Raw genomic sequence first — 13,139 nt, 5'->3', positions numbered from 1 at the left:
TCCCTCTCTGTGAGGAACGTGAACCAGTGCCATTTCCCTCTCTGTGAGGAACGTGAACCAGTGCCATTTTTCTGTGAGGAACGTGAACCAGTGCCTCTCTGTGAGGAACGTGAACCAGTGCCATTTCCCTCTCTGTGAGGAACGTGAACCAGTGCCATTTCCCTCTCTGTGAGGAACGTGAACCAGTGCCATTTACCTCTCTGTGAGGAACGTGAACCAGTGCCATTTCCCTCTCTGTGAGGAACGTGAACCAGTGCCATTTCCCTCTCTGTGAAGAACGTGAACCAGTGCCATTTCCCTCTCTGTGAGGAACGTGAACCAGTGCCATTTACCTCTCTGTGAAGAACGTGAACCAGTGCCATTTCCCTCTCTGTGAGGAACGTGAACCAGTGCCATTTCCCTCTCTGTGAGGAACGTGAACTAGAGCCATTTCCATCTCTGTGGTGAGAGTATTCAGCAGTAGTACTAATGCACTGAAACAGGACATCCTGTGCATCGACAATGGCGTCAATGGCCCCCTAACTAACGTAATACTTCCCCATTCATACTGAAAGATTACCAGCAGTGGATCTCCTGGGGACACGGGGGGCTAGATTTGGGACTCCCCTCTCAACACAACACTGGCTTCCAGTAACAAATCTGGAAAAGCCACAGGGTGTCTTGTACTCTGCCTGCCCTGTACTCTGCCTGCCCCCATTTCATCTGCACGCTGAGGGCAGACTGTTCTAGTACAGGTGCTCATGTATAATGGTGTGTTATACTTTGTTTTTTCCAGTTCTGCCAGCCAGGAGGATGGAGGCTGTCCCGAGAGAGGAAAGCTCCCACCTTCTTCACGGTGGTGTTGACGGACATCGACTCAGACAGACACTACTGCTCCTGCCTCACCTTCTACGAGGCAGAGGTCAACCTGCAGGTGAGATGGCCTGTTGTCCTCCTCAACCCAACTCCCCTTCATGCATATCTTATCCACTTACAAGGGCATTATGCTAAATGTTATATAAAATCTAATGTACAGTGGGGCATAAAAAGTATTTAGTCAGCCACCAATTGTGCAAGTTCTCCCACTTAAAAAGATGAGGCCTGTAATTTTCATCATAGGTACACTTCAACTATGACAGACAAAATGAGAAAAATAATCCAGAAAATAACATTGTAGGATTTTTTAAATGAATTTATTTGCAAATTATGGTGGAAAATAAGTATTTGATCACCTACAAACAAAGTTTCTGGCTCTCACAGACCTGTAACTTATTCTTTAAGAGGCTCCTCTGTCCTCCACTCATTACCTGTATTAATGGCACCTGTTTGAACTTGTTATCAGTTTAAAAGGCACCTGTCCACAACCTCAAACAGTCACACTCCAAACTCCACTATGGCCAAGACCAAAGAGCTGTCAAAGTACACCAGAAACAAACTTGTAGACCTGCTTCAGGCTGGGAAGACTGAATCTGCAATAGGTAAGCAGCTTGGTTTGAAGAAATCAACTGTGGGAGCAATTATTAGGAAATGGAAGACATACAAGACCACTGATAATCTCCCTCAATCTGGGGCTTCACGCAAGATCTCACCCCGTGGGGTCTAAATGATCATAAGAACCGTGAGCAAAAATCCCAGAACCACACGGGGGGACCTAGTGAATGACCTGCAGAGAGCTGGGACCAAAGTAACAAAGCTTACCATCAGTAACACACTACGCCGCCAGGGACTCAAATCCTGCAGTGCCAGACGTGTCCCCCTGCTTAAGCCAGTACATGTCCAGGCCCATCTGAAGTTTGCTAGAGAGCATTTGGATGATCCAGAAGAAGATTGGGAGAATGTCATATGGTCAGATGAAACCAAAATATCACTTTTTGGTAAAAACTCAACTCGTCGTGTTTGGAGGACAAAGAATGCTGAGTTTCATCCAAAGAACACCATACCTACTGTAAAGCATGGGGGTGGAAACATCATGCTTTAGGGATTTTTTTTCTGCAAAGGGACCAGGACCACTGATCCGTGTAAAGGAAAGAATGAATGGGGCCATGTATCGTGAGATTTTGAGTGAAAACCTCCCATCAGCAAGGGCATTGAAGATGAAACGTGGCTAGGTCTTTCAGCATGACAATGATCCCAAACACACCGCCCGGGCAATGAAGGAGTGGCTTCGTAAGAAGCATTTCAAGGTCCTGGAGTGGCCTAGCCAGTCTCCAGATCTCAACCTCATAGAAAATCTTTGGAGGAGTTGAAAGTCCGTGTTGCTCAGCAACAGCCCCAAAACATCACTGCTCTAGAGGAAATCTGCGTGGAGGAATGGGCCAAAATACCAGCAACAGTGTGTGAAAACCTTGTGAAGACTTACAGAAAACGTTTGACCTCTGTCATTGCCAACAAAGGGTATATAACAAAGTATTGAGAAACTTTTGTTATTGACCAAATACTTATTCCACCATAATTTGCAAATAAATTCATTCAAAATCCTACAATGTGATTTTCTTTCTCATTTTGTCTGTCATAGTTGAAGTGTACATATGATGAAAATTACAGGCCTCTCTCATCTTTTTAAGTGGGAGAACTTGCACAATTGGTGGCTGACTAAATACTTTTTTGCCCCACTGTATATATGTTACAGCTTACCCATAATTGCCTTATTCAAAGACATTTGGTGGATTTTCATGCCTTTAAACACTTACACACTTGCTGAATAGGACCACGTCCTGCAGGTCGTGGGTTTAGGATCTGGGTCATAAGGGCAAAATAAGTGAACCACGGTAGAGTAGTTAGTGCCTACTGCCTCGGCTGGCAGGTTGATGCATCTCTCGAAAAGCAGCACGGGGTTATGTCCGTTCATTTCTTTATCATTTCAAGCTTCTCTCTCTGGTTTAATACTTGATTCCGAGCATCCAGCGGGGGCTGTTTGTTAATTCTTGGGAATTTTTGGGGGGGTTTTGATTTTCTTTTTGTTTTTCAATGTTGTAATTGTTTTGTTTTCTTGCATGGCGCATTTTTGTACTATTAGGAATTTGTGTCACGGCATGATGTGTTCCAGAACCCACTAAAGTGGGAAAATAACAGCACTCTGGATGAATTGAGATGAAGTGAACAACACTTCACATAATGAAGGGTTTTGGTGTGATGGGAGAAAAAACGTATCCAATGAGCTGACATCTCATCCCCTCTAGCACTGGCTCTTGGATGCACCCATCCTCATATGAATTCAATTCTATCTTTGATGTTTTTTCTTCCACACAATTTCACAAACCCCTGAAATAAACTAATGCAATGACCTCAATCCTCCTAAGGTTTGCCCTGAATCATTACACAGAATGCCTGGATGGATGTCTAATTGTGGCCTGACACAATGGCCTGATATCACCCTCCAGACTGTCTCTGTGTAGGATGTGTCCCCTGCCTCATATTAAACACATGACAACCATGGCCATTAGTCATATTCATTCAAGTCAGTGACCTTTAGTTCATTGAAATCTGACATTCCTTGACAGGCCCCATTCAATCAGGTGGAATTCTTCTGACCATTAGTCATGTTAATTCAAGGAGGCTTATGAAAAAGTTAATTGAAATCTGATCATATCCTCTTACATAAATTCCGGTGGAATTCTAACCTTTATTAACTGCGTGGTCATGATGACATGTCACATTCTGATGTGATGATTCTGTTTACATGAATGCTCAGACTCAACATCCTAGCATGTTGATGAGTTTAACATTAGTTTACCATTACACGGTGTACTGTATGAATCAGACCAATTTTCACAAACATCCCTTGTGCCTGGATGTGGAACCACTGATTTTCCATGTGGAGTTCAAACAAAGCCTTGGCATGAGACAAGGTATAAACCACGACATCCTTCATTAAATAAGCATGATAATGGCTAGGTTAGCTGCGACTGGGTCTCTCTAGCCTGGCCTGGTCTATGCCTGGGCTGGAAGGTTACATAACCAGCCCTGCAGTAGTGTGAATAATTCCAATGTCAGGCGCTGTTTGGTGATGTCCTGCAGCTGTCCACTCTGTCTTTCTGGCCGACTGGACCCTCTTCTCGTTATCAGACTTTAATCCTCCCTTATTTGTTTTCTGTCCTCCTCACACGCCGGCCGGTCTACTGAGGGAGAAGAGGTGAAGGCCACCCGTAACGATCAGTGCAGTGTCATCGCAGACATTAATACAGGATCGTTAGAGGTCTTGATTACAGGGCTAAATGTGGCCGGTCACCTCACTACCTCTTCATCATGGCCCCACCTCTCTGTTTTGGTTTGATTTCTTTCCAGGAACTGTTCCCAGACCCCTTTGTGCACTTGGTAATGGCTCAGATAAGGATAGGAGTTTGGATCACACACACTGGACAGATGTGAGGCTGGTTTTTCACTGTGTAGGTGACTGTTGCGGTATTTTATGGTTTAGGGACCAGCTTGATACAGTATACCATCCACTGCAAAGGTTTGTACCAGAGCCAGGACCTATGTTCTCAATATTCACATTTACACTATTAACAAGGTTAGCAAAATGCTGAAGTAGTTTGAGTTAGTGTTATACCACAGTACCAAAACATCATGGTACTTATTATGCCAACATTTTAGAATAACATACTACCGTTTCATATGATATTTAAAAAATGATAAAATGTTTATGAAGTCAGTTTTGTTTAGACATTAAGTTGAATTTAAGCAACACTAGTCTCTTGTATGCGCAGGTCCAAGAATGTCAAATCAAATCAAATTTTATTTGTCACATACACATGGTTAGCAGATGTTAATGCGAGTGTAGCGAAATGCTTGTGCTTCTAGTTCCGACAATGCAGTAATAACGAACAAGTAATCTAACTAACAATTCCAAAAAAACTACTGTCTTATACACAGTGTAAGGGGATAAAGAATATGTACATAAGGATATATGAATGAGTGATGGTACAGAGCAGCATAGGCAAGATACAGTAGATGATATCGAGTACAGTATATACATATGAGATGAGTATGTAAACCAAGTGGCGTAGTTAAAGTGGCTAGTGATACATGTATTACATAAGGATGCAGTCGATGATATAGAGTACAGTATCTACGTATGCATATGAGATGAATAATGTAGGGTAAGTAACATTATATAAGGTAGCATTGTTTAAAGTGGCTAGTGATATATTTACATCATTTCCCATCAATTCCCATGATTAAAGTGGCTGGAGTAGAGTCAGTGTCATTGACAGTGTGTTTGGCAGTAGCCACTCAATGTTAGTGGTGGCTGTTTAACAGTCTGATGGCCTTGAGATAGAAGCTGTTTTTCAGTCTCTCGGTCCCAGCTTTGATGCACCTGTACTGACCTCGCCTTCTGGATGACAGCGGGGTGAACAGGCAGTGGCTCGGGTGGTTGATGTCCTTGATGATCTTTATGGCCTTCCTGTAGCATCGGGTGGTGTAGGTGACCTGGAGGGCAGGTAGTTTGCCCCCGGTGATGCGTTGTGCAGACCTCACTACCCTCTGGAGAGCCTTACGGTTGAGGGCAGTGCAGTTGCCATACCAGGCGGTGATACAGCCCGCCAGGATGCTCTCGATTGTGCATCTGTAGAAGTTTGTGAGTGCTTTTGGTGACAAGCTGAATTTCTTCAGCCTCCTGAGGTTGAAGAGGCGCTGCTGCGCCTTCCTCACGATGCTGTCTGTGTGAGTGGACCAATTCAGTTTGTCTGTGATGTGTATGCCGAGGAACTTAAAACTTGCTACCCTCTCCACTACTGTTCCATCGATGTGGATGGGGGTGTTCCCTCTGCTGTTTCCTGAAATCCACAATCATCTCCTTAGTTTTGTTGACGTTGAGTGTGAGGTTATTTTCCTGACACCACACTCCGAGGGCCCTCACCTCCTCCCTGTAGGCCGTCTCGTCGTTATTGGTAATCAAGCCTACCACTGTTGTGTCGTCCGCAAACTTGATGATTGAGTTGGAGCGTGCATGGCCACGCAGTCGTGGGTGAACAGGGAGTACAGGAGAGGGCTCAGAACGCACCCTTGTGGGGCCCCAGTGTTGAGGATCAGCGGGGAGGAGATGTTGTTGCCTACCCTCACCACCTGGGGGAGGCCCGTCAGGAAGTCCAGTACCCAGTTGCACAGGGCGGGGTCGAGACCCAGGGTCTCGAGCTTGATGACGAGCTTGGAGGGTACTATGGTGTTGAATGCCGAGCTGTAGTCGATGAACAGCATTCTCACATAGGTATTCCTCTTGTCCAGATGGGTTAGGGCAGTGTGCAGTGCGGTCGAGACTGCATCATCTGTGGACCTATTTGGGCGGTAAGCAAATTGGAGTGGGTCAAGGGTGTCAGGTAGGGTGGAGGTGATATGGTCCTTGACTAGTCTCTCAAAGCACTTCATGATGACGGATGTGAGTGCTACGGGGCGGTAGTCGTTTAGCTCAGTTACCTTAGCTTTCTTGGGAACAGGAACAATGGTGGCCCTCTTGAAGCATGTGGGAACAGCAGACTGGTATAGGGATTGATTGAATATGTCCGTAAACACACCGGCCAGCTGGTCTGCGCATGCTCTGAGGGCGCGGCTGGGGATGTCGTCTGGGCCTGCAGCCTTGCGAGGGTTAACACGTCTAAATGTCTTACTCACTTCGGCTGCAGTGAAGGAGAGACGGCCTGCAACGAAAACATGCGGTGTCAGTGGCACTGTATTGTCCTCAAAGCGGGCAAAAAAGTTATTTAGTCTGCCTGGGAGCAAGACATCCTGGTCCGTGACTGGGCTGGGTTTCTTCCTGTAGTCCGTGATTGACTGTAGACCCTGCCACATGCCTCTTGTGTCTGAGCCGTTGAATTGAGATTCTACTTTGTCTCTGTACTGGCGCTTAGCTTGTTTGATAGCCTTGCGGAGGGAATAGCTGCACTGTTTGTATTCAGTCATGTCACCAGACACCTTGCCCTGATTAAAAGCAGTGGTTCGTGCCTTCAGTTTCACATGAATGCTGCCATCAATCCACGGTTTCTGGTTAGGCAATGTTTTAATCGTTGCTATGGGAACGACATCTTCAACGCACGTTCTAATGAACTCGCACACCGTATCAGTGTATTCGTCAATGTTGTTGTCTGACGCAATACGAAACATCTCCCAGTCCACGTGATGGAAGCAGTCTTGGAGTGTGGAGTCAGCTTGGTCGGACCAGCGTTGGACAGACCTCAGCGTGGGAGCTTCTTGTTTTAGTTTCTGTCTGTAGGCAGGGATCAACAAAATGGAGTCGTGGTCAGCTTTTCCGAAAGGGGGCGGGGCAGGGCCTTATATGCGTCGCGGAAGTTAGAGTAACAATGATCCAGGGTCTTTCCACCCCTGGTTGCGCAATCGATATGCTGATAAAATTTAGGGAGTCTTGTTTTCAGATTAGCCTTGTTAAAATCCCCAGCTACAATGAATGCAGCCTCCGGATAAATCGTTTCCAGTTTGCAGAGAGTTAAATAAAGTTCGTTCAGAGCCATCGATGTGTCTGCTTGGGGGGGGATATATACTTCACGTTCATGCGCACATCACCCGTGGCAGCTGTAATCAGCCAGCCACATCCGCATCCAGCCATCACTCACCTGCTTCTCTCCTCTCCGTCCGCTCTTTCTGCTCATCTACTCCTGGGCATGCAGACCCTGATCAGTCTGCTGCAGGTTACATTTCTACATTTGATACATTGGAGCAGTGCGAGCAAAGTTGATACATTGTATAGAAGTTCATCCCTGGTATAACCAAGTGCACAGGCCAGTCTGATGGTCTTTGAAAGTTCATGGTCACGCAGCAGGAACAGAGAGTAAAAACAGCTTCGCAACAGTCGTGTTTACAGATTTACGGTGAAGAAAAGGGCTATTACCGGACCTTTTTTCCTTCCTGCGCCATTTTGCGCTCATTTTATATAATTTCACAAACCGCATCGCCAGGCCGTTTTAAACTAATCCCAGGCCGCTAATTATTGTTTTGATAACAATGTTGTTCAGTCATATTACCTAGCTAGCTAACAACCTGGTAACGTGACAGTAGGTTAAGGCACATTTGATTGGCCCAGGAAGAAAAGGGTCTGCTTCTCATGGGATGTGCTTCAAAAGTAGGATTCATAATCTCTTTCTGGTGCTCCTTACATTCTGTTTTGGTGCCTAACATTTTAACTGGGGGCAGTGTGTACGTATTTGTGGGAGCGAGAGAGAGTGGTGTGTGTTTTGAGGTAGACAGACCGAGAGAGAGCAGTGTGTACGTGTTTGTGGGAGCGAGAGTGGTGTGTGTGTTTTTGAGGTAGACAGAGAGACTGTGTGAGGGTTTCATGCAGTGTTTTCCCCTTACTGCCACTGACACACAGATCATTATGCATGTATGTTCCTTTTTCCCCATTCCTCCAGCCAAATCACAAGTAGACCTTTGCAAATATGAGCAAATTAGCCATTCAATATCTGTTTTATTGAGAAGTGTGAATATCAGTGACAGCTTTTTTTGTGTAGCACTTGCACATAAAATTTACAAAACTGGAAAAGTGTCGGGGGGCGAACAGGACGCTAGTCCAATCAGAATTCTCTCTGGTATTGTGATACTTGGCCTGGTATCTTATCATAAATAAAATGTTGGTATCATGACAGCACTAGTTTGAGGTGCATCATGTGTTTTGTCAAATACACCTAACTTGGATAGTATATTGGGCCTAGTCTGCAAAGCATTTTATTGAGAAGGGCACACATGGTTTTTGTAGACCCTGTAAGCCAGCATACAGCAGTTTTTTGTTTGTTTATTTGGGCGTTATCATGAGCCTTACCCTGTAAAGTTTAAACCAGCGTGGCTTTTCACTATGTGATTGGATTCGAGAGGCAGAAATGTATTTTCGCCGATAATTGAACCAAATCTTCAGAATGCTGTAGAAATGTGTTTCCCATCTGATGGGATATTTAGATCCTGTGTTCCCTGCTCGGAGCATGCCAGGGCTCTTGTGGCATGTTTTCATTGTCTGAAGGAATATATATGATTCTGATAAAGGGTTTAGCCAGGAATGAGCCCTGTGAGGTTGCTTTGCTGCTATCTCTGTAAACTGATAGGACTGACGGCTCCTGGTATGGGACAATTGGAACCAGATTGAGACCACTGAGACTTGACCTCTGTGTCCCAGTGGAGCACTTTGGGAAGGAGTAGGAGGTATCTTTGTTCAACTCATTCACCTTAATGACTTAACCCATATGCTGTTATTTTACGTGGTCACTCAATTGCTATTTATGGGACATTACGCCATGTCCTTCGAACCCAAGTGTCTGCATCGTATTTTGGCTAGGTTTTGAATGATTAATATCCTACAGATAGGCCTACAGTAGGTCTATCTCCAGTGTGGTTACTGGATCAGAGGTGTCAGAGGTCAAGTAGCTTTTGCTTTAATTAACTTTGGTTTTTTCTTAATTCAGGCTTCAGGGGGTTTATTATAGCTATTTCTATACTGATTTCATCTTGTGACTCCGTTTTGTAGGAAATGTAATTTTTGAACTACAACCCCAGCCAATTTGAATTTAACATGTTTCAAACCACCAGCTCTGGGTTTGTAGCCATAGTTTAGAATAAGATCTCCAAACCACAAAATATTATTCCTCGACAAATAAAGGAACCAAAGTAATGACATTAGTCTTTAAAATAAATACGCTATTTTGTGAAGAAACAACTGAACAGATGAGAAAGCAGTATGGGTAAATTGAAGTAGCCTATTCATACTGTGTTTATTAGTGTTTTCACAACTATTTTAGTAAACTGAGTAATGTGACTTGATACATAGTTGACTTGATTTCATCTCACTGCTGATTTACAGTCAGTATGTGACTCTGGAAGGCAAATGACACTCCTCTCTTAAGCTGCTGGGTTTTGTTCAAACAGTCTCCACGACAATAAATGTTTTATGCTCTATTTTTTTGGGGGGTTAGTCATCTTTTATGAACCCCATGGTGATTTGAAGAAAATCCTCTTTGCTCTTTCAACTCCTCAACTGCAATGAGTATCTGTTTTAATGGGTACTACTGATTTGGAGAGGATCTTTTTAAAATAAGTCTATATATCCCATTGCTAAAACACCGGATTTAGAGTTTTTTGCAGACATACAGACACAGTTCTGAGGGGACTTTTCCATACTGTGTTCTTTTGACTGATTTGAATAGTACTCGTACTGTGTGAACTGTACTCTGTGCCTGCGTCAATCAGAATTCTCGAGGAGGGGGTGGCACATGCACGTTTCCAAAAATAGGCTACAGTATGTGATGTACTGTAGAATGTACACGCTGTGGTTTGACCTGGAAGTAGATAACACTAGAGCCACCCTCAGCTTGTTTTTCTTTCCATCCCCGCTCAGGTGTTTTTTACGCCTGCTATGTTAGCTTACCACTGCACATGGTCTTAACTCACCCCCATATCACTGTTGAACTCTCCCATTTTAAATAACTTCTTCTGTTTTGCTGTTTCAGGGAACAAAGACCACCGAAGCAGATGAGGATGAGGAAGAGGATGGCTTGATCCAGCCCGCTCAAGTCTTTGCACCCAAAAGTCTCATTCTGGTCTCCAGGCTGGATTATCCTGAAATATTCCGGGTAACATCATAACATGATTAATTCCTGACTAACATAGGTTCCTTTCAAAATGTCAGATGACCATGCATAGTGGTCATTTCAGTTTTTGCGGGTTTATTTGCTATCTAAGGTTACCTGGCCAGGAACTTTCTTGGTCCTATTCATGAGGTTCATGACTTCACTTTACTTATCTCTGCCTAATTAGCATTGGCATGATAAACGGTAGCGTGTCAATTAGTGCATTGACTATCAATTGTCTCATGATGGTGATAGAATGCATCATGTTGTATTCTGTGTGCGGAGAAGGAACATATTGGCTTTATAGAGTGAATTCTGCAAGTACTCAAGGCCAGGATATCCAGCCAATCCCTCACTTAAGAACAGAGTGGGGCTTAGCGGATCTCTCCTGTCCCTAGGCACTCCACTGGACCACTACAGTATTCAACTTTGGCATTCAAATGTCTCCGACACACATATTGATTTAGCATTTATTTTTAGCTTTGCAAATGGCATTTGCCATTAAACCACACATCTCAGCTGTACATTCGTAATATTACATAAAATACTATAAATCTGATGGTATTCGATGACAAATTCCCACAGTGTCTTTAATTTGTCCATTTTAGGCGCCAAACTGTGATTGGGTGTATGTATCTTGTGATACATCTGTATGTGAGTGTGTTGATTGACCTGGCTGTGTGTCTGTCTCCTCCTGACCTCCCCAGGGCTGCTTGGGCCTGATCTACACGGTGTACGTCGACAGCCTGCCGTTCCCTCTGGAGGGGCTGGTTTCCAACCTCTTCACGTGCATGGTTCCTGTGGCTGGTGGCTCCCAGGTAAACAGGCCTTACTAAAGCAAACAATTCCTCAAATATTCCATCTTAGAGGGCTTGTCTAACCCCCTCTCAACCCCCCTGGCCTGCTCTCCACAGAGGCATGAATCCACCCCAGAATAGGGGTCAGTCTGGGTTAATGTTGCTGCTAGACCCACACAAGGTGCTGGTTACTCACTGATGGCCTAATGCTTATTATAGTAGTAGAGTCGGAGTGAGTGAGGGAAGGAAGGAAGTCATGTTTTGGCCCATGTGAGAGTCCAGAAAAATGATTTGCGTTTGCTTTCCATTCAATCATGCATTCCTCGTCTAGATGGTGCCATAGATTGCTGTACCACCGCGTGCAGAAATGTCCTCATAATACTATTTTATTTTTCTAGCTGCTCTTCTGATGACATTACTTAGTGAAGCTAGGGTACAAAAAACAGAGTAGGGGGCCTGTTTTTTATATTTTCACTTCTTACTAGGTTATTGAAACCCACATCTGAAGCTGTCCTATAACAAAAACCCTACGCTGGTCTGTTCCCTTAAAGTCTAGACAATGGTGATCAATGTGGCTTTAAAAAACTAGACAATATTTAAACTATTTGTAAAGAGGAAGGAATGTGGCCCATGATTAAGTTCACATCCTGAACCTTAGGGTAATTTAGTTTTTTAAATGTAATTTACCAACACATGTCAGTGTTCCTCCTCAAATTATTGCCGCTCCCCGCAGAGCCAAGGGCTTTCGGCTGTAGTGACACAACATGAGTTAGAAACCTCAGGAGTGGAACAGACTCATCCTTCAACAGACTGTCAAACATGAAGGAATGTCATGAATCTGGGAACAGAGAGTTGTTCTCTAGCTGGTTCAAACTCAGTTGAAAGGCTATGATCCCAATTTATACCTTTATTGACCATCGTTCAATCCACTAGGATCTTTGTCAGGTCAAAAGCCAAACTCTGTTGAACCACTGTCTGTCCCCCTATCATGTTCAACATTGGTTTAGCTGAATTAGACGTCCTGATTGCGTTCATGCGAACACTGTTTCCACTGTGCGCTTACTTCTCTACCCTCAGCCACACTGGATACAGCGACGGCCGCTGCTGTCCCTAATGGATTGCAGAGGTGTTGTACCGTGCCAGTGAAATTTAGGTTAACATGCAATTGAGGTTTCTCCCATTGCCGCCAGACTGATTCAAAAGGATAATTCAGTCATGCAGCTGCGATGTCCATCGGGTTCAACAACACGTGTTTTATTCATTTTCTGGGAGATCGTCAAAAAAACTCACACAGTGGATCCCTTAACTGCCATTGTACTGTCATTTCATCCTTGCCTATATGACCTTTGGCCTTGTACTGAGGTAGTCTTGTTCAGTTTCCTAATGATATTTACAGTACCATGAAAACATGTTTTGTCTGTTAGCAAAACATGTCCCTCTACTGAAACAGTCTTGTCTAGTTCTATGATAGATCCATCCAATGGTTTTTCATATAACTTGACTTTTCACTTTTTTGTGTTTTGTGATTTTCTCACAGAAACTGTTTTCCCTGGGAGTGGGCGACCGACAGCTAATCCAAACCCCTCTGAATGACAACCTGCCTGTTACATGCAAGAGTGTGGCCCTGCTCTTCCAGCAGCTTGGTATGTCACTGGGCTTCTGCTTCCTCATTACTGCTGTCATGACGTGGCCCTCTTTGGGTATAGAGAGTGCATATCCTCTCTCTCCCTCTTACACACAGGTTCTGTTATCTCAGGTCGTAAATTCCTGGAGGAGACTCTCTCCCTCATGCAGTATAGAA

The 13,139-nt window shown here is 44.3% G+C and overlaps 1 protein-coding gene across 3 annotated transcripts in view; it reads left to right on the top strand.

The window, feature by feature from the left end:
• sbf2 (SET binding factor 2) overlaps window positions 1-13,139 on the top strand; it is a 165,648-nt gene that overhangs the window by 78,398 nt on the left and 74,111 nt on the right. For all 3 annotated transcript variants that reach the window (XM_024418817.2, XM_024418815.2, XM_024418812.2), the window contains exons 3-6: window positions 776-913; window positions 10,422-10,544; window positions 11,249-11,359; window positions 12,876-12,981. In XM_024418817.2, the coding sequence (XP_024274585.2) occupies window positions 776-913; window positions 10,422-10,544; window positions 11,249-11,359; window positions 12,876-12,981 (478 nt within the window). The remainder of the gene's footprint in view (window positions 1-775; window positions 914-10,421; window positions 10,545-11,248; window positions 11,360-12,875; window positions 12,982-13,139) is intronic.

The sequence above is a fragment of the Oncorhynchus tshawytscha genome, linkage group LG04 (genome assembly GCF_018296145.1).
Source record: "Oncorhynchus tshawytscha isolate Ot180627B linkage group LG04, Otsh_v2.0, whole genome shotgun sequence".
NCBI lineage: Eukaryota > Metazoa > Chordata > Actinopteri > Salmoniformes > Salmonidae > Oncorhynchus > Oncorhynchus tshawytscha.
Note: the sequence above shows the minus strand (reverse complement) of the source record. Positions and strands in the feature narration are given on the sequence as shown.